This window comes from Candida margitis (assembly GCF_024628925.1).
Source record: "Candida margitis strain CBS 14175 chromosome Unknown scaffold2, whole genome shotgun sequence".
In the NCBI taxonomy this organism is placed as follows: Eukaryota; Fungi; Ascomycota; class Pichiomycetes; order Serinales; family Debaryomycetaceae; genus Lodderomyces; species Lodderomyces margitis.
Genome location: NW_026261802.1, coordinates 379,149 through 401,591, shown reverse-complemented (window position 1 = coordinate 401,591; position 22,443 = coordinate 379,149). Strand labels below are relative to the sequence as shown.

At 38.9% G+C, this 22,443-nt stretch overlaps 10 protein-coding genes across 10 annotated transcripts; 4 read left to right on the top strand and 6 right to left on the bottom strand. All coding sequences in view use genetic code 12, as the record gives it.

Annotated features, from left to right (window-relative positions):
- Positions 1 to 286: 286 nt before the first annotated feature.
- Positions 287 to 2,299, bottom strand: CANMA_002232 (pre-rRNA-processing protein ESF1; the record flags this gene model as incomplete). Its single annotated transcript, XM_051814278.1, has 1 exon — positions 287 to 2,299. The coding sequence occupies one exon, from the start codon at positions 2,297 to 2,299 to the stop codon at positions 287 to 289; it is 2,013 nt and encodes a 670-aa protein (XP_051672308.1).
- Positions 2,300 to 2,431: 132 nt separating this feature from the next.
- CANMA_002231 (TLD domain-containing protein) lies at positions 2,432 to 4,297 on the bottom strand (the record flags this gene model as incomplete). The annotated part of the gene is made up of 1 exon (XM_051814277.1): positions 2,432 to 4,297. One exon carries the CDS (start codon positions 4,295 to 4,297, stop codon positions 2,432 to 2,434), a length of 1,866 nt encoding a protein of 621 aa, XP_051672307.1.
- A 328-nt stretch (positions 4,298 to 4,625) lies between these two features.
- CANMA_002230 (uncharacterized protein) lies at positions 4,626 to 5,392 on the bottom strand (the record flags this gene model as incomplete). Its single annotated transcript, XM_051814276.1, has 2 exons — positions 4,626 to 5,303; positions 5,354 to 5,392. The coding sequence occupies 2 exons, from the start codon at positions 5,390 to 5,392 to the stop codon at positions 4,626 to 4,628; spliced, it is 717 nt and encodes a 238-aa protein (XP_051672306.1).
- Positions 5,393 to 5,532: 140 nt separating this feature from the next.
- Positions 5,533 to 7,950, top strand: CANMA_002229 (rio1; the record flags this gene model as incomplete). Its single annotated transcript, XM_051814275.1, has 3 exons — positions 5,533 to 6,979; positions 7,229 to 7,455; positions 7,516 to 7,950. The coding sequence occupies 3 exons, from the start codon at positions 5,533 to 5,535 to the stop codon at positions 7,948 to 7,950; spliced, it is 2,109 nt and encodes a 702-aa protein (XP_051672305.1).
- A 152-nt stretch (positions 7,951 to 8,102) lies between these two features.
- Positions 8,103 to 9,340, top strand: UBA4 (Uba4p; the record flags this gene model as incomplete). The annotated part of the gene is made up of 2 exons (XM_051814274.1): positions 8,103 to 9,223; positions 9,301 to 9,340. 2 exons carry the CDS (start codon positions 8,103 to 8,105, stop codon positions 9,338 to 9,340), a joined length of 1,161 nt encoding a protein of 386 aa, XP_051672304.1.
- Positions 9,341 to 9,400: 60 nt separating this feature from the next.
- Positions 9,401 to 10,948, bottom strand: CANMA_002227 (transcription factor TFIIIC subunit; the record flags this gene model as incomplete). Its single annotated transcript, XM_051814273.1, has 1 exon — positions 9,401 to 10,948. One exon carries the CDS (start codon positions 10,946 to 10,948, stop codon positions 9,401 to 9,403), a length of 1,548 nt encoding a protein of 515 aa, XP_051672303.1.
- Positions 10,949 to 11,056: 108 nt separating this feature from the next.
- Positions 11,057 to 12,421, top strand: CANMA_002226 (uncharacterized protein; the record flags this gene model as incomplete). The annotated part of the gene is made up of 1 exon (XM_051814271.1): positions 11,057 to 12,421. One exon carries the CDS (start codon positions 11,057 to 11,059, stop codon positions 12,419 to 12,421), a length of 1,365 nt encoding a protein of 454 aa, XP_051672302.1.
- A 351-nt stretch (positions 12,422 to 12,772) lies between these two features.
- Positions 12,773 to 19,339, top strand: BPH1 (Bph1p; the record flags this gene model as incomplete). Its single annotated transcript, XM_051814270.1, has 1 exon — positions 12,773 to 19,339. One exon carries the CDS (start codon positions 12,773 to 12,775, stop codon positions 19,337 to 19,339), a length of 6,567 nt encoding a protein of 2,188 aa, XP_051672301.1.
- Positions 19,340 to 19,466: 127 nt separating this feature from the next.
- On the bottom strand, positions 19,467 to 20,222 carry CANMA_002224 (uncharacterized protein; the record flags this gene model as incomplete). The annotated part of the gene is made up of 1 exon (XM_051814269.1): positions 19,467 to 20,222. One exon carries the CDS (start codon positions 20,220 to 20,222, stop codon positions 19,467 to 19,469), a length of 756 nt encoding a protein of 251 aa, XP_051672300.1.
- A 562-nt stretch (positions 20,223 to 20,784) lies between these two features.
- On the bottom strand, positions 20,785 to 22,269 carry CANMA_002223 (uncharacterized protein; the record flags this gene model as incomplete). Its single annotated transcript, XM_051814268.1, has 1 exon — positions 20,785 to 22,269. The coding sequence occupies one exon, from the start codon at positions 22,267 to 22,269 to the stop codon at positions 20,785 to 20,787; it is 1,485 nt and encodes a 494-aa protein (XP_051672299.1).
- Positions 22,270 to 22,443: the final 174 nt, after the last annotated feature.

Below are 22,443 nucleotides of genomic sequence, written 5' to 3'. Positions count from 1 at the left end.
GTTTCACATATTTTTGCAGCCACCTACATTGTTCGGCTTTGTACCACAATGGTTTTTGGATTTCGGTTGGGTTCTTTAATTGTTGTAGTGTCACCTGTTCTTTGATTATTTTTTTGCCTCATAGTACAGGAATCATGTCTTTATCTCAAAATGAGAGAATTCAAAGAAATGCGTGCACCAAGAAATGGTCACGAATTGAACAGAACTTTACAGGTCCAATGACGAAGTCATGGTAGGTAACTCTTCTTAAGCAACTTTAATATCTCTTCTAAACAAATATATAAAACTACTTGACTTTATTTTTCAATTTTTTCGCAATCGACTTTGCGCTTTCATAATCAGAACCATCCTTCAATTTCCGTTTCTTGTTTCCATTGCCGTTTTTCTCTTTATTGCCATCACCCTTGTTTCTGTTTGATCTTTCTTTCAAAATCTTCTTCATAGTCTCGGTCTTCTTAAATTCACTGCTGGTAGGATCTATGGCGTAGTCATGGCTTTCAAATATTTCGTCGAATCTTGGATCATTCAAATTAACTTCAAAATTGTCTTGAGTCATTTCTTGGTCAATATTTCTCTTCTTTGACTTTTTGTTTTTCTTTGATTTTTCATTCTTGAGGACATCTCTCATGTTGAAATGGTCGCTCTTCTGGTCATTATCCATAAGTACCAATTCCAACTCAGCTTTCTCTTTTTCAGAAATATTGGTATTCTCTTTCCCAGGATGCGACTTGCTCTTCTTCTTAGAGGCGGACTTGGCACCACCCTCTTCTTGCTGTTCTTCTTCAGCGTTGGCTTTGCTTTCCTTAAATTTATTAAGTCTCTTTTGACGTCTCTCCTTCTCCTTCCTCTTATAAGCCTCGATGGTGGTCTCTTCTGAATTCTCCTCCCTTGATTCTTTTTCAGATGAGTCCTTCAAACCAGGGTCAAATGTTATCTCCATATCGACGTCATCACTTTCATCTCCTGATTCGGTACCTTTATTGAACGTCTTTCCTAACAATCTTTGATACTTTGATTTCAAATCGGCCCCATCACCATTGTTTTCCAAAGTGTCATCCTCAGAATCACTTGCTAAATACGCCTTAAAGTCATTGGCTTCTATTTCCTTTTGGGAAAGTGGTCTTGAAGACAAAGTGAGACGCTCTTTAGGAGTCTCATCCCAGGTCAATTTCACCTTTGAGTGTTGCAACGCGTCTGTCACAAACCTCGATTCCGGTTTGTAGTTTGGTGATACTTTGAAACATTCATCTTTGACATCATTCTCGTCAAACTCCATATCCTCTGGTACATATCTCAAATCGAAAACATTAGCCGTGGACTCATACTCCGTGCCATCAACATTTTCATAAATATTTCTAGCTGTTTGAACTGAATCACACTTGACTATAGCATAGTAATATCTTAATCGCTGTAGTTGATATCGACGTAAAGCTTTGCTGTCATAATCCTCCTTTCCATCATCCTGCTCGTACAACTTACGTGTAACTTTTTCCAACTCTTTTGCATCTTGGATATCAACATCAGAATCCAAATCGGACTCCGAGTCTGATTCTTCATTCTTTTTCTTCTTTGTTTTGAATAATTCCCTTGGTGGCCCTTCAACCTCTTCTCGCTGCATTCTTTCTTTTCCAAACTCTGAGGGATATATCGTCACTGACTTTATACTTCCATCTTTGGGTACAAATGACAAAAAGGTTGCCATCAAGTCCTCAGCCCTTAAGTTTTCCCAGTCCATATTAACGACAGCAAATGAGGTAGTGGGTTCGGATTCGGCAGGGGCTGTTTCCTCTAGTTCAAGCTCGGATTCGCTGTCGGCTTCATCTAACTCCAGTTCACTGTCTGAAGACGAGTCTTCGGAGGACAGGTCGGATGAGGAGCTCAGAAGACCTTCTCCTCTAGCCCTATCCAATTCCTCTTCTTCCCCTCTGATCTTGCGACTTAATGCTTCCACATCCTCCTCCTCCCCCTCGTCACCTTCGTCATCTTCGTCATCTTCGTCATCCTCACTTTCTTCACTTGAGCTCTCGTCATCATGTTCGTAGTACTTGTTAAGTTGTTGGTCTTTTTCTTCAAGTTTTCTCCCATATCTATCAATCTTGACCTTACTTCCACTTAGCTTTTTCAATTCTTTCTTGTTAAACCGGTCATCCACCTTGACCTTTAAATTTTTAAAATTTGGAAACTTGAACCTGGGATCATTATGAACTGATTTAAACCTGGAGTCGTCGGTGACAGGTTTAATTTCTTTTAGATTCTGTCTCTTGCCACCCTGGTTCTGACTTTTATTTGATTTCGCCATTGTTGTTTCTAAAGAGAGATGGTGTCCTAAAAGTCAATGATTTTCGTCTATTCTAAGCTCATCTCTATATATACACAATAGACACAAAGTGAGATAGAGAAAGAAAAAAAACAAAAAGAAAAAAAAAATTGTTCACCCAGATCCAAAGCTACCATGATTACCAACCAAACCTGCCATTTCTAAAAAGGCTCTTTCTTCACCCATACTTCGTACATTCACACTTTGTCTAGCATTTGCTTGTTTCTCTTCCCATTCCCATTGCTGTCTCTGTTCATCCAACTCTTTCATTGAACCGATACCCCAAACTTCAAGATCGGTTATAGTAAATCTATCCTCAAAGTTCTCCGTGGCAAGGTCACTCTGGATCGACGGTTTGAAAAAATTAGTGGCATTGTTCTTCAGAAGAGCCAAATGCCTAAATACCGCAAACTCGAGGTTGGCTTCAATTGTCAAAGAGACATCACCAGGGTAGTACTTCTGCTTTCCATTTTTGTTCAAAGGCTGTAAATTTCCAAATCCTAAGCCCATCCCCTGGTTGTTAAAATATATCAGCTTGCCCTTCATTACCTCGCTATGTATGCTCTTGTAGCAGTCAGCTCGGGGGTGAACAGAAATGATAGTTGTTGATTCATCTCCAAAATTCTTCTTGTTCGAGCTTTGCCAAGGTTCCCTGACCACCACACAATATGTTAATCGATCATTCTCGTGTTGCCACGGTTGTAGATGACTCTCCTGCTTTAAAAAGTATTTCGGGTATATCTCATCAAACTTTTGATAACGTCTATTCGTATCCACTGTTTTCTGTTTCACTCTTTTCCCACTAACTATCAACAATGTTGGTGCCTGCCATTTAAAAATCTTTGTCTCTAAAGAACGAATGGAGAAGCCAGACTCGGACCCAGCATACAACTTTACAACATTTTCAGTAGTTAAGTCCAAATTGCTTCCAACTCCTTTCAACACAGATGTTATGTAAGAAAGCGTGGCTATGCTTACAAGTTTAGTAGGCGTAAATGTAAAAGAATGCTTCTTTAGTGGTGAAGGTGATGGCGACGATGGTGGTGGTGGTAGTTGCTCTGAATGGGTCTCACCATTTTCAGTAGCTTTCAAAGTAAAGATTTCAGCTCCCAATCTTTTCAACCCGTTTTGATAAAAGGTAGGAAGCATCTCTGCAACACCTTGAGCAAATTCGTTGAACAGAATTGTCTCTCCAACCAATTTACTTACCAGAAAATTCGGGTTTATGAACTTTAATAGTGATATTGAATACGTTTCAAAATCATTCCACTGGGTTAGTCGTGATGCTAGCTGACCTTCCATTAATTCTTGTTTTTGTAATTGGATCGAATTAGCAACGAGTAGTAATGTAGTGATCGAAACAAAGCTCTCGGCATCTGACATCAAGCTTTCCATGGCTATACTATCAAAAGATGAAACAACTGTTGCATTTTTCCAGTCAACCTTTTTCGCTTTGAGACCAATTTCATCAGACTCTTTAAAAGGTTGTATCAAAGGCATATCAATTGGGCTATCCTCCACCAGCTTTTCTTGTTCATCTTTACCCGACAATGATATGAACAAAAGCTTCACAAAATCGAAATTTTGATCCAATATCTTGTTGTGCTTTCCTAGAATGAAAATAAGAGAAATTACGAACTCCTGAAGGGTTAGGTCTTCACTGGTGCTCACTTCTGTTCTCAAGAAAGGGAATTGGCCTAATCGTTTCAGGATTGGGAACAACACAGTAGTTAATTTCTCCAATCCTTCTGAGTTTGAACTTCGTCCGTTATTCAATATGAATTGGAATTTAGCTCTCGATACGACCCTGTTTTGGTTTTCACCTCCATCTATGATTGATTTGACATAGGCAAGCTCCAGCGGCTTCAACACTTGCAAACATCTAGTATAAAATAGATTGTATACTTCCGACTTTGGAAGACTGGTCTGAAGCCCACTTTTTGTGTCAATGGTCTGGTTGGTGCTAGGCGTTTGTCCCATTGAGCAATTATTGAAGAAAAGGGATGATTGTAAATGCGGAGTTGAAGCAAGTGCAAAATAAATGTTTCGCGCTTTTACATAACATTGTAGAAAGATTACGTAAGACAAAACCGAGTTTTGACAAGTCATTGGCATTAGACTATGAAGAGCTAAGAATTGGAGAATGGGCAAACTAGGAAATTCTCGAGAGCAAAGGCACCCAGCTAAATCCTTACTTCAATATATCTCAGTACGACATGGAAGTCATATGAGTACAACGACACTACAACTGAGTTATACATTAAGAAAACATACTTCCAAGACATCTCTATATATACATTTCCCCTTTTTAATTCAAGAAGTCGTCAAGAAACTCTTTTGATCGGATCTCCATGTCGAGAACAGCCTTTTTGAATTCGCCATAGAATCCATTTGAGTTTAAAATCTCGTTTTCTTCAGCATCAGTGACAGACGTCGAACTAGAGCGATCGCGGTACCGCTGTTCCATTGAATTTTGTTTCAACAACGCTTTAGTAAAGCTTACAATGACTAATGTAAAGTATATCCTGATGATAGTCATTACAATTGTCGTTGCGAATATGAAAAACAACTCCCTCCCGGCTGATGCAGACTGAGAGGACAAATTTGCTTCCTCATCACTAGCGTCCATTTTTCTTCGGAGCAATGAGTCACCGCCAACTTCTGCTTCACTTCCATCCTCTGACTGGAACCAAAAAAATACAAAGTATACCGTGTAGAGTGTACCTATAATGGTATCGACGATGTATACGACGGTAGCCAAGGATAGTTTCCGTAAATTGCGTGCTTTGTTTCTCAAATTGATTAAAGCAGTTGCGTATATTGGTAGCATAAGAAGGGCCAACGAGTTATATAGCCATTGCCAAAAATCAATCGGGTGGCCTGTTAATAACGATAAAATACCATACAACCCCCCTGCTTTATTAAGAATTGTAACCCCCAAAACAATCTCGACACCAATGAACAACGGGATGAATCCCAAGAATTTCTAGCACGTTAGTCATCGCCTTCTCGCCTCGTATACCTATTCATACATACTTGTGGTAACAATCTTTGTAGACTGGACGGTAAAGTCATGTTTTTGTCGTGCTTTCAAATCAGAATTTGGATGTTTAAGATCAACCTTTTTGTTCTTTTTTTTTTTCTATTTTGCTTCAAATCTTGCTCTCGCTTTTTTGACGCTTTGAGCTCATCTCATTTACAACTGTTTCAATACAATGAGCACTGAAGAGATACTGCAGAAGCTAAACGAATTTAGCTTGTCGGATCTGGATTTAGATAGTGATTCTGAATTTGAAACAGAGGATGAGACACATCCAACCCAAGCAAGACAAATAAGCCTGTCCAAGCCATCGGAGAAGGAAGATATTGTGACAAGATTCGCCGATAAGATCAAAACTGAACCATTCAAAAAGGGACCACAGGTTACAAAAGATAGGGCAAAGAGAGCAACTGTTGAGCAAGTATTGGATGCGAGAACATTGAGATTTTTAGGTAAAATTTTTCGTTCTGGTCTTATAACCAGAATCAATGGCTGTATCAGTACGGGAAAGGAAGCAAATATTTACCACGGAACTCATGATGGTGAAGGAGAAACAGAGGAGTTTGCGGTAAAGATATATAAAACCTCAATTCTAGTCTTTAAAGACAGGAAAAGATATGTCGATGGGGAGTTTAGGTTCAGAAATACAAAAGATCAGGGAAATCCTAGAAAAATGGTCAAAATCTGGGCTGAAAAGGAATTTAGAAATTTGAATAGAATTTATCAAAGCAATGTGCCATGTCCAAAACCATATGTAATTAAATCGCATGTGTTGGTGATGCAATATTTGACAAAGGGTGACGATCAACCTTCTCCGAAGTTGAAGGATTACTTATTTAAAGGCGTTGATGATATTATCAAGTACTACCTCGATATGTTAATTTGCATGAGACGATTATTTCAGAACTGTCGCTTGGTTCACGCAGACTTGAGTGAGTATAATTCCATTGTTCACGACGACAAGTTATACATAATTGATGTATCACAGTCGGTAGAACCAGACCATCCAATGGCTCTTGATTTCTTGCGAATGGATATAAAAAATGTGAATGACTACTTTTCGAGACAGAACATTGATGTTTATCCCGAAAAATCAATATTCAAGTTTGTGACGGAGCCTTTGGGCATTGAGGATACAGAAAGTGATTTAAAATCCTACTTGGACTTCATTCCCTTAAAGACGACAAAGGATCAAGAAATCGAGGATGAAATTTTTAGGTCATTACACTTGGTTCGGTCATTGAAGCATTTAGATGAAAGAGATTTTCAAAAGTTTTCAGAGGGGGATGTAGATACAATGAAAGAATTGGTTGCACCAGCTCTACCGTCACAGGATTCAGCACAGGGGTCTTTTGAAAACCGCGATGATGAAGAGCAAGACGATGATCAAGAAGAAGAAGGTGGTTCAAGCGACAGTGAAAGTGACGAGGATTCTGCAACTGATGGAAGTGAAGATGAGCTATCCGATGACGAAGAACATAATAAACCCAAGGGAAAGAAGTTTGAAGATAAAGACGAGAAGAAGGCAAGGAAGGAGGCGGTGAAGTTAGCCAAGCAAGAAAAGAGAAAGACCAAAATGAAAAAGCACGTTAAAAAGAAACTCATAAATAAGCGAAAGGGTGGTAAGTAGGGCCATCGAATAATGATGTGGTTCTGTGGTTAATGAGATTAGATAGGCAATAGTCTTCTTCTTCTTCGTTTTCTTCTTTTTGGATTGAAATAGAACAAACGCGTATTAAAAAAAAAAATAAAACAAAAGAAAACGAAGTCACGTGTAGACTTTTCGTTGGAAAAAAATAAAAAAAATTGACAATTTTGGCAATACGTGTAAAAAATCACATTTTCTCCATCAATACTTTATTCACTTTTAGCAATCCACACCATGCTTAACTTGTTTAAATTGGTTGCTGTTTTTGTTGCATTGTTTCATCTCACAAATGCTTTGCATTTCTACGTAAAGACGGGTGAAACTAAATGTTTCTTTGAAGAATTACAAGTGGATACCCTTGTTGTGGGAAAGATCGACGCTTACGAGAAAAACGACCATTCCAACGATTATACAAAGAACGGTAAATTGAAGGTTCAGATCACAATTGATGTATGTAATATTTTTCCAAGTGGTTATCATTTCGCACGTTTATACTAACTTTACCCTTAGGAAACATTTGACAACAATCACAGAGTTATTGACCAGAAATCATCCCCTAACGGAGAATTTACATTTACTTCTTTAGATTCAGGAGAACACAAGTTTTGCTTGACTCCAGTGTATTCTGACAACACTCACAACAAGGACCACCGTATTTTCTTTGATGTTGTCCAAGGATCCACCCACGACTATGTTGATTCCAAATCTACCAAGCTGGTGGACGAGTTGACAAAAAGAGTAAATATTTTATATGACAAATTGGACAAGATTCATTGGGAACAGGAAACAATGAGAGAAAGAGAGGCCTTGTTTAGAGATCAAAGTGAATCTACAAACTCGAGAGTTGTAAAATGGTCAATTGTCCAATTGTTTGTCTTGATCGGAACTTGTGTCTACCAATTGCGTCACTTGAAATCATTCTTTGTCAAGCAAAAGATTGTATAGATTTAGTAGTGTTTTATAACATAGTTTGATAGTTAATGTGGTTTATACGATTGTACCCATTGGCGTCGCTCTTTGTATTTATTTATTTTATTTTTCTTTTGCACTTGCTTTCTCTGTAAAAAGGATATTATCTGAGAAACACTTCAACCTCGATGACATCCAATGTTGAAGATGAACTACGCCGCAGAATTCGAGTTTTAGAACTTGAGAATGAAAGACTAAGGAGTCTGCAGTCTTCTGAAGAACTGCACCCCAATATAGATGATAATTTCAGTCTCGATGAGTATAAAAGATACGGCAGGCAGATGATTGTTCCCCAATTTGGTTCCTTGGAATCCCAAAAAAGATTAAAGAGGGCCAAGATCCTAGTTGTTGGTGCCGGAGGGTTGGGATCTCCTGCATTGGAGTACCTATCTGCAGCCGGTGTTGGCACAATAGGAATAGTCGACGATGACGTTGTGGATACTAGCAATTTACACCGCCAAGTAATACATCAAACTAACACTGTTGGAACGTATAAATGTGAATCAGCCAAATTGTTCATCACAAACATCAACCCTCATGTAACCGTCATTACTCATCCCATAAGATTAAGCAACGACAACGTCTTTGATGTAATCAGTCAGTATGAGTTGGTGCTAGATTGCACAGATCACCCCGCTGTGAGGTACCTCATCAATGATGTCTGCGTACTCTTGGGAAAGACTATTGTGAGCGGTTCTGGATTGAAAGCAGATGGGCAATTTACAATATTGAATTTTAAAAATATTGGTCCGTGTTATAGATGTTTCCACCCTCAGCCGCCTAGTCCAAACACGGTGACTTCGTGTGCTGATGGTGGGGTTATAGGTCCAGCAATTGGAATGGTGGGAATAGCCATGGCAATGGAGACAATAAAATATTTAACTGGATACTACACTGAAGAGAATTTCTCCCCTTTTCTCTCATCATATTCAGCGTACCCACAGCAGCAAATTAGAAACTTTAAGATGAGACCTAAACAAGCCAGTTGTATTGCCTGTGGATCAAAGAGACAAATAACCAAAGAAAAGATTGAAAGTGGAGAGATTGATTATGCTGCCTTCTGCGGGAAGGTTAGTTATGAGCAGTTGGAACAAAGTAGTAGATTATCAGTTGCTGATTACAACAATGTATTACATAATGGTCGTGATCACGTTTTGATTGACGTCAGACCCAAAGAGCAATACCAAATCACCAAGCTTCGCAATTCAACCAACATTGAGTGGGATCCTACCTTCAGAAAGCTTGAATTGTTGGAGGATTACCTACCGGTAAAAAAGTCTGATGATATTTACTTAATCTGCAGATATGGTAACGATTCTCAATTAGCAGCAAGAAAACTACACAGTCTAGGTTTCAAAAATGCTAAAAGTATTGACGGAGGTATCGACAAATGGTCTGATACCATTGATCAATCTATACCCAAGTACTAGTTTTGAAATTTGGGGTCCAATCTTTCGACGAGCAAAATACCAGAGGCTGTTCCTGCAGCGTAAACTGAGCTGCCAATTATATTCTCGTTCCATGCCACGGCGCTTATCATAACCTTTGATGGCATATACGATGCTTGGATTGGGCTCTCTATGTCCATTTTTTCATAGTCTGCTGATATCGATATGGTGGAGTCGGTTTCATTTAAAGTGAATTTCCAGAGTTTTAAAGGCACCATTACCTTATTGCCTCCTTTACTTGAAAAAAACTTTCTTGTATAGTTCATCAATATAATATCCCCTGTATCTGTACCAGTTAACATGAATGGATGGCCCAAAGCTTCTGATAACTTGAAAGTTGTCATATGGCTGTTTAGCCTTAGCATCGTGGAAGATGTATCTTGTAGAGACCGAAGGCATAAAATGTTGCTGTTTTCAGGATTATGAGCTAGAAGTACATCCTGGAGAATAAAATTGTATGTTGGCTTTATCGTCGACTTTTCAGACAATGGAGAAAATACATCAACTAGCGGATCCAGCGTTGAAAATGCCATTCCCCTGTAGGCCTGTCCGTTAATTATAGTAACATGCTCCCCTGTAGATATGGGAACCGAAACAACGCTTGAAATAGGACCGTCGGAGACAAATGTTTTGAAGTTAGGCTGCGAAAGATCTCCATCTTTGCAAAACGGTAATTCAAGCTCCATTATATATCCATCAGCAGTTCCTGCAATGATCTTTTCAGTACCGACAAATGAAAAACATGTCAAATTGGAAGGCCATTTGCTATTTGATTTATATCGATAGGATGGGTTCTGAACTATACTAAACTCTGGGAGACGATCGTCAATTTTTAACAAGTGAATTTCCCCGTTTTTAAAGACACAACCTAGTACCCCTAGCACCTCATGGTCAGTGAATAATGGTGCCCATTGTATATCAGTAACTGCTCCAAATTCTGAAGTTACTAACGTATGTTTAAGTTCTAATTGGTTTATTAGTGCCTCGTACTTCCATATTTGGAGCGAAGACCGGATGTTTTTCTGGGTGGTGTTGTTAAACACATTCAACTCGGGGCTGACAGCATTGACTTCTGCAAGCTCCTTCTCTCCGCTAATAACTCCGATTGCTAAGTAGGAAATGCCATCTTCCTGGTCTAAACTGTTTGGTAACCATTGCATAGATGTAATGAAACCACCTACCGCAGCCGCAAAAACATTTCGGTTTGTAAACTCTTTTAAATGAGCGGGGTTTTGCTCTAAGTTGACAACGTGTGAGGTTTTCCCTAATAAAACATTGGCCAGGAGGTTCGAATTAAACCTGAACCTCACATACTCATTATCTACCTCTTTAACTTTGACTTGTTTAATGTGCAAATCACTGGCAGAAATGTATTGACTTGATCGTGAAGCATATTTGAACAAATTTGCCAAAGACTCATCCACTACAAACAACTTCTCACCCCAATGTGCTTTATACTGTTTTGTCACCTCGTAGAATTGTTCATTGTTACCGTAGTTCAGTAAAACTTTACCTCTAAAGTTCATAGTCAATCGTGGAGTCTCAAGTGATTTTGTTTATATTTCGCAAAGAAAAAAAAACTAAGTTAATCTCATTTTATATCCTTTACTCTTTGGATGATGAGTCTATAATGTATGATGGATAAACCTAACGATGAAGCGCCAGTGACTACAACGAGCCAAGCAGATGAAAAATGCCATCCGACAGATGATCATGGCCAACACAAGAAACGGTCGTTTTTAGAAGATGACTTCTTTTCCTTAACCAGCAGCTTTGAAAAGAAAAAGAAAAGACACAAGCACAAGAGTAAAGACGCAAACTCGAGCTCGCCTGGTGTTCCAGAGCTGGCTGTCAAGATTGAGGATCCGACAATTTCCAAACAGGAGCCGAAACTGAGTAATACAGATGCTATAGAAGGACCTAAATCGGACATCGTATCCACATCTAATGCTGACGTCAAACCTGCCACGTCAATCACAAAAAGCTTGACCACGCCACCAGCATTAGACAAGGAGCAAATTCTTCGTGAGATTGAGAAAAGGGTCAATGAACGTGAGGCAAAAATGGCTCCCCCATTGCTTGACGATTCGGATGAAGAGGAAGTTCAACTACAGTTTGTGAAAAGCTTTCCAAAAACCAAAACCTCGGGCAAGTCATCGATACTCGACAATAGCTACAAGTTTGCTGAATCCGAAGAAAAAAAGAGACGATATGCAATAACAGTCACGTCGAAGCTTCCAGCGCCTGAGGGCCAAACCATTCAAGTCGACTTAGGTTGTAAAGGTATGAAATCCTTCAGCAAAATTTTAAAATCCTCTGTCGACTTTTACAAAACAACTTTTTCTAGCCAATTACCCCCGATTTTACTTGAGCGGTATAATACTGAGCTATGTACTTTAGTCTGGGTCGAGGGAAAGATTTTATTACATTCCTTTTATACTCCCCGGACACTTAGAATCCCACCACCAGGTGGGGTTTTCAATGCGTTGGTGGACAAGATAGAATTGATGCCACCTACAAGACTACATTTGTTTTTAATACCCAAAGACAATAGCGAGAATTTTATGAATGTATACCCAGAATTAAGAGCTAGTGGGATTGAACCAGAGACCAAAGAGGTGGAGGAGTCTGTAGCAGCTGAAGAAGCAGCCCCATCGAGCAGCGAGGACGAAGAAGAAGAAGAAGAAGATGATGATGATGATGATGCATTAAATCCTTCTTCCAGACCGGATAATATGATTGATCTTGCTAATGACGATGAAGGTGTGTTCTCGATCGGACTCAAGGGAAAGGATAACAAGCGAGTCGCTTGTAAAGTTACTCCCGAGACCAAAATTGAAAGCCTTTTGAAGTTCTATTTGAAGAAGAAAGAAATCGAGGAATCTACCGTCAACTTTGCGTCTGTGAAAATGATTTTCGATGACGAAGAGTTGAATCTTAATGACGTTGTGGCAAATACGGAATTGGAGGATGATTTTGAAATTCAGATAATATTATAGAGTGTTTATGTGTGTATCTGATAATAATAATAACAGTCTGCTAAGAGACAGTTGCGAATAGTTGAAGACAATTGACCCATTGAATTTTTTGATGTGGTAGCATGATCTGAATCTTCCCTTTCTCATGATGTGCACAGAAGCCACCTCTGACATCGATATCAATGGTAAGCTTCCAGTTTCGGCTATCAAAACTTTGTATATAGTCGTGTCTGGACCACTTTTGCAAAGTTCAATATCGGGCGCGGTTGTTTTGCATGCCAGAGCAGATAGGTTCACCAATTGTACTACTTTTCTGCGACTGCATTGATAATCGGTTCTCTTTGTGAGATCTGAGTCACCTAATTGGACATCATGGGACTTGCAAATGACTCCGAGAATCAAAGCTCAAATGAGCAACAGATAATTGACAAAATCAAAGAATTGTTTCCACAATTAGAAATTGAAGAAGAAGCTTTAATCAATTGGGAAGTTGACTTGATAGAGAATATTGATAACTATGGCATGGAAGATGCTATCTCAAACATTGTAAACTACAATCCGCAAAATGGATCAACCATCCACGACCACAATATAAATACCGTGCTAAATTTGGTTCTGACGCAACTCAAAGACGGTAACGAGTTCGGTGCAATTGTCCTAGAAGTGCTATGTACGATGCTATCTCAAAGCCAAATCCTCAGAATAAAAAACCACAACAACTTGTCTGAACTAGTTAATCAGTATGTGCATTTTTTGAAGGGACCTTATAAGAACAGACCCAGTACTATTCTTAATTCACTTAAGAGACTAATTTTAATATTGATGGATTTAGGATGCACTGTCGAAACATTTCGAAAACTTGCCACCCCGCTATACACTGGATCTGATGCTTTGGTTCAGCTGGAAGTAGTAGAGTTTTTGAATGAAATTTTAGAAAAATATCCAACTCACTATCCATTCGTACTCACACAACAGCAAATAAACTTTCCAATTTCAAGCACTATCAATAAATCATTCTCGATATACGGTTGGATAAAGTTGAGTAACCGCAACAGTGAAAGTAACAACTTTGGTATTGCGACCTTGTCAAGTTCCGATTCATCCACGAGCACAATTTTCACCCTTCGGATCGTAAACGGAAACCAGATCATGGTAGAGATGAAAAATCCCATAAACAAATCTAGGTCACAGTTTACCTTTAATCATATTATTGGTGAAACTTTTGATGAACCTTTTCAGATAGCATTGACGTATGATGAGAGAACTAACCTCAACTTGTACGTCAACGGCGAATATTATGAAAGCATACCTTGTTCAGGGCTTCACAAGGACAGCTTGAGTTGGAATAAGATTTCGATTGGTGAATTTGACTGCGGTTTGATGATTAGAAATATCACTTTGTGCAATGTGTGTCTCCCTCAGGAGTTGATTGAGTATTTATTCTGTTTGGGAGTCGGATCTAACGTACAACTCAGAAGTTTGGGCGACGGACCATTGTCAAACTTGAAAACACAACTTTCATACAGTTCCCTTTTCACCTTTGCAAAGAAACACACTGTGAATAAGAAAGCAGACGGCAAATCGAGTAATCAGAAAAAAAGGGTGCTTGGAACTAAACTGAATAGACGCGACAACGGTGAAATGGATGACTTACATATAAACCTCATGCACAAAGCACTGATTGCAATCCTGCGTTGTGGTATAAGTGATAAAAATGTGCTTTTTGATATCAATGATATATTCAATGACTTGAGCCAAAGAGTTACCTCAAAGGGAGACATTGAGACAAAGGTAATCTTTTGCAATCCCATTTCGATATATCAAGAGTTTCATGTGTTTGGCACATTGCCCAGGCTATTAAAAGTAATGGAGGATTCCTGTAAATTAAAGGATGAAGTATTGAGAGATACTCTCTTTTTGAAAACGTTGTCCTTTTTGTTCAAGCTTTTAACGAATGACTGGAGACTTAGCAAAGAGTTTGAAGGTTTTAATGGCTATAATTTATTGGCACTCATATTATTTCAGTACAAAGCTGTCAACCCAAGTCTAGTTTTTCATAGCGATGTTGTTATCGCAGATGTATCTAGAATTGAGAATTCGGGTTGTCACAGCATGAATCTATTGAATGTATTGTTGTTCTATTGCGGTTTTGATTTTTCCAACTCAACTAAATCTTTAATCATCAATTCAGACTGTTACCGAATTTTGGTTTTAAATTTCGATTTATTCTATCGATCAGATTCGTTCGAGTTTCTCCTTTCCCATATAAGTGTTTTACTTTCAAATTCTAACTACGAGCAGCATAACATGTTATACATCAAAAGGGCAAATTTGTTAAAGCGGTTGCTACATTTTCTCAAAAGCGCAAAAGTTAGAGATGATCTGCTATCGCCAAACTTTGAGCATACTTTACTCCGATTGATGTCCACTGTCTTGCCATTGGATGCAACTGCAGAGTCAATCCTAGCAGTATCCACTTACATAATGTTCGCCATTTACAGTCCAGAAAGCTCAAAAATCTGTGCAATTGCCGTATTAAAATCCCTCACAGACTTCATTTGTGATCCAGAAACACCAATCAAGACTTTAAAGAAATTTTCACGATCGATAACTATACATTGGATAAACCTTTTATTCAAGAGCGACATGGAGCTTGCTGTTTGTTGTGGAGTACGCTTGCTAACTCGTTTATTGAATATCTTGGGGAAACATGTCGTGAACCGGTTCTTTCTGCAAAACCATGGACTCGATATGTTGGCGCTGTCCCTTGAGTCTTGGTGGAGTAGTGGAAACGTTTTAAAATCCCTTTTCCTGGCTTCCCTAGGTCTTTCAGAGAACTACAACGCTGAACTCCCGATTTTCAAAGGATCCACAGAGATACTTTTTCCCGAGTTTCTCTTGCTCCTTAACGAGTTGGAATTGAATGCAATGTATACGTTGAGCAATAATTTGGGTATGACTGTGGGGAGTAATCCATCCACTCCAGTTAAAACGAGCATACAGGAGGATGTATCTCTTTCGTTTGATGCCCTTCATCTGTTGAACATGTATTGTGACTGGTTAGAAAGGCTCAATATTTTGCCCAGTATGGAAAAGTCGGCCCCGTTTATGGATGGTTTAATACATCTATTGGCGTATTTGAAACTAAGCTTGACGTGGTTTTCAGATGGTACTACAGCACACAGTTTTGCAGAGCTATACAAACGATTGTTAGACTTGTTAACCCAGTACTATGTGTCCAGTCTACGGTCTAACAAATTTCAATCTACTTTTACCGAATTAAGTGACTTTAGCAAGCTTTTGTTGTTAAATTACGTATTTCCAAAGATCTTTGAGCATGTCAAGAACTTCATCACTGTTTCGAATTTCATTCACGATGAAGCTCAATTTTCAAAGAGCCTAGCTACTTTGCTAATGATATTCTATAATGAGTTTTCGAGAAAGAAGTACTTTGTCGCAATAGAGGACTTGCAAAATTTTCTAACATGTCAAGTTGTACTATTGGAAAAAAATGAATCGAATGAGGTGAGGCGTTTAAACCCGATATTGGCTGAAACTGTTTCTCAACTACTCCTACAAATTGGGTGCGATATTGAAATCACATTTCTTTCCAGCACAAACCACTTGACGGCGTTGTTGAAGGAACTTCTCTATAGGCAGGTGACTGTGTTTGACAAAGATGTACTTGGACCTGATCGGCTAGTTATTGTAATCAAGCTCGTTCTAGGTATGGTATTGATGAATAATCTTGAAGATGAACAGATATCGACAGAAATTACATTTAGTTTTCTAAGAACTGTATATTTACAGTATATGGATGACTTTCCGCTGATAATACAGAAATTGAACTTTGACACGAGCCTGATGAATGAATTGTTTGCCAATTTGATTACTAGGGATGACACCGAAACCTTATCAAAGCTCAAGAAATATCCGCCTGTTGTGAAAAGCATCTTGACAGAATACCATGCATTGAAACAAGACTATTTGAAAGCCGAACGTTTGAGGGTGTCAAGCATTGTGAGAGTCAGTCTTCATAATGGTGCAAAGTTGGTTCACACAAATAGCATATATGTAAAGAGCTTTGAAAATGATTGTCAGTCTATGAAGAGACAGACTTTGAAGGCAGAAAGGACCAAGTACAACCGAACAATTCAGGACCGAAATGAGAACATGTCTCAATGCGATCAAGTTTACCAATCCCTAAAGAGTGAGGCATTAAGAGTGTTTGGTCTTCAGGAACCAAATAGTTTCACCCTTGACTATATTGAAAACGATGACAGGATGCGGGCAAGATTGGTTATAGAAGATCTTTTGTCGCAATCTGAAAGATTAAGCTATGAAGTTCAGGTGCCTTTGCTCCAATCCAATGTCGAAGCCGACCCCTCAAATGAGTTGGACTTTACTGTCATACCGAATTGTATTGATACGATGGATTTTTCTAATGACCTTATAGAAGGTGTGCCTGATAATTCAGAATCATCGAAAAGCCAAGATAACGATGACGACAATGAAGGTGATGAGCATTTTGATGATAAAAACAGACGTGTTAGTAGGAGCTTGTTTGTTGGTGATCAAATCGTGTCCCTTTGGAACGTTTGCCAAATTAATGGATTGGTTCCTGTCGAAAGTTTGTTAATTTTGGGTTCCAACTACTTGTATTTGATTGAGAACTACTTTCATGGGCAGGATGGAAACATTGTTGATGTCAATGATGCTCCACAGGAGTTAAGGGATCCCATCATGCAGTTGGTTAATTTGCAGTCAAGTAAGCTAGACTTGAACAATCGTTCGCATAGAACCAAAAGTTGGGGATTGGAAAAATTGAGCTGTATATCAAAACGCCAGTTTTTGCTTCGAGACAATGCACTTGAAATGTTTTTCAGCGATGGTTCCAACATTTTGATCACCTGTTTGACGCAAAAGGAAAGCAGTGCTGTTTATAGCAAGTTGTCTCGATACGCGACTGGTAGAGACATTGATCCTGATCTCGCTCAGGCTTTGGCACTGAACTCGAATGCATCACACAATGACAGTATTTCGTCAAAATTGGTTTCAGCGTTGTCTAATACGTCTCTTAATAGCTACCTCCACTTATCAGCAACTAAGAAGTGGAAGATGGGGGAAATTTCAAACTTTTATTATTTGATGATAATAAACACTTTGGCAGGAAGAACTTTTAATGACTTGACGCAATATCCAGTGTTTCCTTGGGTAATAGCGGACTATACGAGTGACACTTTGGACTTGTCGAACCCTAAAACTTTCAGGGATTTATCAAAACCAATGGGGGCACAAACGCCAAGTAGAGCCGACCAATTTAGAGAAAGATTTGAGGCATTAGCTAGCTTGGATGACGAAGACGCCCCTTCCTTCCACTATGGAACGCATTATTCATCGGCAATGATTGTCACGTCTTACTTGATTCGGATGAAGCCGTACGTTCAATCATATCTTTTATTACAAGGAGGCAAATTCGATCACGCCGATAGGCTTTTCAATTCAATAGAAAAGGCTTGGTGTTCTGCTTCTCGAGATAACACAACAGATGTGAGAGAGTTGATTCCCGAATTTTACTATTTGCCGGAATTTTTGATCAATGCAAATAATTTTGATTTTGGTAAGTTACAGAATGGTGAAGAGTGCAATGAGGTTAAATTGCCACCGTGGGCCAAGGGAGATCCAAAGTTGTTTATCGCAAAGAATAGGGAAGCCTTGGAAAGCCCTTACGTTTCAGCAAACTTACATTTATGGATTGATTTGGTATTTGGGTTTAAACAAAGCGGACAAGACGCAATCAACTCATTGAATGTATTCCATCACTATTCATACAATGGAGCAATTAATTTGGACAATATTGAGGATGACGTACAGAAGCGTGCAGTTATTGGTATGATCAATAATTTTGGTCAAACTCCAGCAAAAGTGTTTCTGAGACCACATGTAATGAAAAATGTCTTAAATTTGTCAACTTACTACTTGACATTGTTGAATGTCGAAAAAGCGCCTAACTTGGTTTTTGAATCCAAAATTAGGGCACCAATAGCAAAGTTAGAAATTAGTTCCAGAAACCCTCGTCGATGGGTTGGTAGACATGAATGTGTTTCATGTGAAGATGATTTATTGATCCGTAAATCAAAACAGTCGAACTTCACCAATGGCTCATTGATTGTAAATGACACAATGTTTACCAATATCCATTCCTGTGATATTACGTTTGTTTTGAACATTGGCTTTAAAATGTTTTTGACAGGGGCAGCGAATGGATTGATCTCTGTTTGGAAGTGTCAAGTGAAGCCGCAATTAACCTTGGATCACATTTCTACTTTGAGGGGCCATTTTTGTTCCATAAAGAGTTTGGCCTATAGTAGAAGCTTTAAGATCGGGATAAGTGTGGATGAAACTGGGGTGGTTATATTGTGGGATTTGATTAGATTCACATTCATCAAGAATCTTTCTCCTGGTGCTGGAAACCGTACCAAGTGTCTTGCAAATATTTCGAATGATTCTGGGGATATAGTAATCATCACAGGAAAAGGAGAAGAAGGGGTGTTGGACTTGTACAATGTAAATGGTTGTCACATCCTTTCTCGGGTGATTGACAAATTTGACAATGTCACAGCAGTAACATTTGGAATGACAAATATTCCAAGAGCAAGTGGAACTAGACCAGCCACACTTTCGAGTCATGTGTATTGGTCCAATGAACTTGTTGCCATTGCCCGCAATGAGAGTGTTGAGATTTTAGAATTGGCTCATAATTCCCAAGTTGGATGGTCGTTAAAGCTTCTACAAGAGGTGACAGTACACAACATTAGCGGAAAAATTACGACACTTTGTTTATTGAAATGCTCCGAAGTTGATCATGAAGATAGACTAATACGCGGTATGTTGAAGTTGATTATTGGCGATTCAACAGGTAAAGTGTACCATGTATAGATAAATGACGAAGTTATGAAATGGATATATCGTAGCGTGCATTGAGGATGGATACCACAGTAGCCCAAATAATCACTGAATTGTGACTTAACAAAGCTATTCACTCTTAATTCATTATGTAGACAATCTATCTTCTCTTCTTGATTGTGCCACTAGCCCTTTTTGCTCCAGTGGATCCAGCTACTGCTAATACTTCTTGTGATTCAGTTGCTTCTGACTTTTGTAATCTCAGTTGGGCCACTTCTGCTTGAACTTCTTTGAATTGCTCAGCAAACTCTGGATTAACCCATTGAGCAATGGTAGGAGCTACCGAAATCGTCATTAAGACAATAAATATAATGGTGTACGTCTTGTTTCTGAAAATGAATCCAAAAGGACTGTTGAGTACCATATCAAATACTGATCCTCCTGATTTCTCGTAAAATTGCTTCACTTCTCTAAACTGTATTTCCAAAGGTGTCTGGTGGCTCACTTCCACGGCTAGTGATTGGTTGTTGTGTGATTGACCCAAAGGGTCTTCATAGGCCAGAACCTTGCCTTCGTCAACCAATAATCTGTATCTATTGTTTGCAAACGCAAAGTCGTATGAATTAATAATCAATTCGTACTCTCCTTCTGACAAGTCTTTATATTTGAATTGATAATTTTGACCAACAGTAGCTGATACGGGAGAAAAATCGTGGTTCTTTCCCTTATCATTGAGTTTGTAGAGGTCAACCTTGACTCTCAGAGCATAGTTGTTCAAGTTTGGTATTGTTTGTCGCAACTCCTTGCCTAGTTCTGGTACATCATTGGGTATGTTCTTAATCACACCTGAGAATCCAATTGCTGATATGACATTGAATATGCACGTAAGCACAATCACTATAGAACTGCGGTACATGATTGTGCAATTTCAGTAGCAGTAATAGTAGTAGTAGTAGTAGCTTTGGCGGAGATAAAGTGGCTTCGTTGTTGAATGTTTTGTTAGAGGCAAAGTGGTTAGGCAATGTCGCGTTTAGATATAAGTAGACACACACAAAGTGCCATTCTTCTTTTAGGAGACAGAGAGACAAACAAATAAACAAAAAGAAAAAAATTTTCAACACTTTCGCTTTCACATTTCTTCTTCTCTTCTTTTCTCTCTACATTGTATTATACCTGTATGCGTATTATTGTAGGGCGTCAATTTGTTGTTTAAGTCAGACTATTTTTAGTTTGGATTAAATATTTTCCTACGATTGCTGCTCTCTACAACGCATACTAAAGTAATACTAGTTATTCGCCAAGTTTTCCATCACGGAGAACCGGTGATTAATTAGTCATGGAAATTACGGGCGTGGCTGGGTTTGTGAAACGGGTGTTCTGTATTCCTTTTTTGCAAAGAGTTCCCAGCTGGGCATTCTAGCCTCCTCACATTTTACAATAAAAATAGTTAAAACTACTCTGCTCTTTTGTATATATTTTTAATTTGGTCTAAGGGTTCGCGAACCCCATCTATCATAAGAATACAAACCAATTCCAATTAGACTGATTCCGATAACCTGTTCCACTGTGATGTTTCCTATGTATGAATCAGCACTAGCAGTTTGATCTCTATTCACCATTAGTATAATACTCATCAAGATCAAGATTATTCTCTTCATCATTGAAGCGATTGAATATGATAACGCAGGTATGGATCCTAGTAGGTGGAGTGCGAGCAATGTTTGTACAAAATGAGACAAGCTATCGAGTAGGATTAAAATCAATACCCCACTAAAGACTGGGGTTGTTGTAGTGACTAAATTTTCTGCCAGGTGTTGCAATGTCAACTGTTGATACATTTGCGGAAATTCATTGCATAAAAACCCACCAATTGAAAAAGATGAGCCAATGATTGAGCTGTATAGAATAATCGAAATTTTCTCAGGCTTGGCAATCTTGTTTAGTTCAAACTTGTTGACGATAAATGCAAAAGGATTATAAGCATTGGTATTACTATTCAAAACCGCTTGAGTGTACAATGTAGATGAACTTACCTGTGGTTGCAAAGGCGGCGACGATAAATGATTTTCTTTCATTTCATCCAAAGAAAGATCTGACGTGGAGAAGGGAAGCCTTCCCAAATTAGTTTTGCTGGGTATGCAAAGGTTGTTTCGGTCTGCGGATGAATCATTCCGGAGATCACGTTCTAAAGAAGTCCCTTGCTTCTCATCCATGCCATTTTGAGGAGTCGGCGTTGATGGCCTAGTGTCTGTATGCAAGACCAACGAAACTGGATGCCGCATCCTTTCATCCGTGCTATCCCAGGTTATCAATTGCTTTCCATAAATATTTTGAGCCGCAAACACAATCGTACTCAACAAGCACAACATCACCCCCGTCAAATGCTGCTGATTGAACTCATGGTATTCGCTCATTAGTGAATTGGTGTCAGAATGGGAATTTCGTACCGAATCAGACAAAATAATCAATACTACGCCAAATAGCAACGGTATTAAGGACACATACGTTACAATTGGAAAGCTGACATTATAAACAACTCTGTATCCAAAAACAACCACGAGTGGGCTTAATGCTTTAATGCTTGACACAGTAGCTAGTGGTATCAAAGATGTAGCCGAAAGTGAAAAGTATTTCCCAACAAATTGGAATAACCCTAATGGGAAAACTTTCAACAACATTGCAAGTGAAAACACTGGTCTGTTCTGGGTATTGTAAGCTGGTACACTTCCAGGGGGGAAATGTTCACTTACGTGGGGCACGTTTTGGCTGATGATAATTGTTGCAAAAGCGAGTGTTGCCCCCACGAGGAATTGGCATTGCGATAGGAATAAAGGGTACGGTAATTCTGTCAAGATACGTTTCGTCAACTGTGATGTCGTTGTAGATACGGCGTACCATAGAAGACATGTTGTAACTGTTTTCACCGATATAGTTGGTATTGCTCTAAAAATAATGTCTGGCATTGTCTTTTCTATCTTTAGCTGTGTGATGCTTTCCAAATGATGACTCTAGACCCACTAAAGCCTCAACCAGTCAATCCTCAAATATGGTTTTAGTATTCCATAAAGTTATATAAAAACAAGAAAGATTATCAATCGCGTTGCAACGGGGGTTGGTTGCTGGGAGTTTGAAGCCAT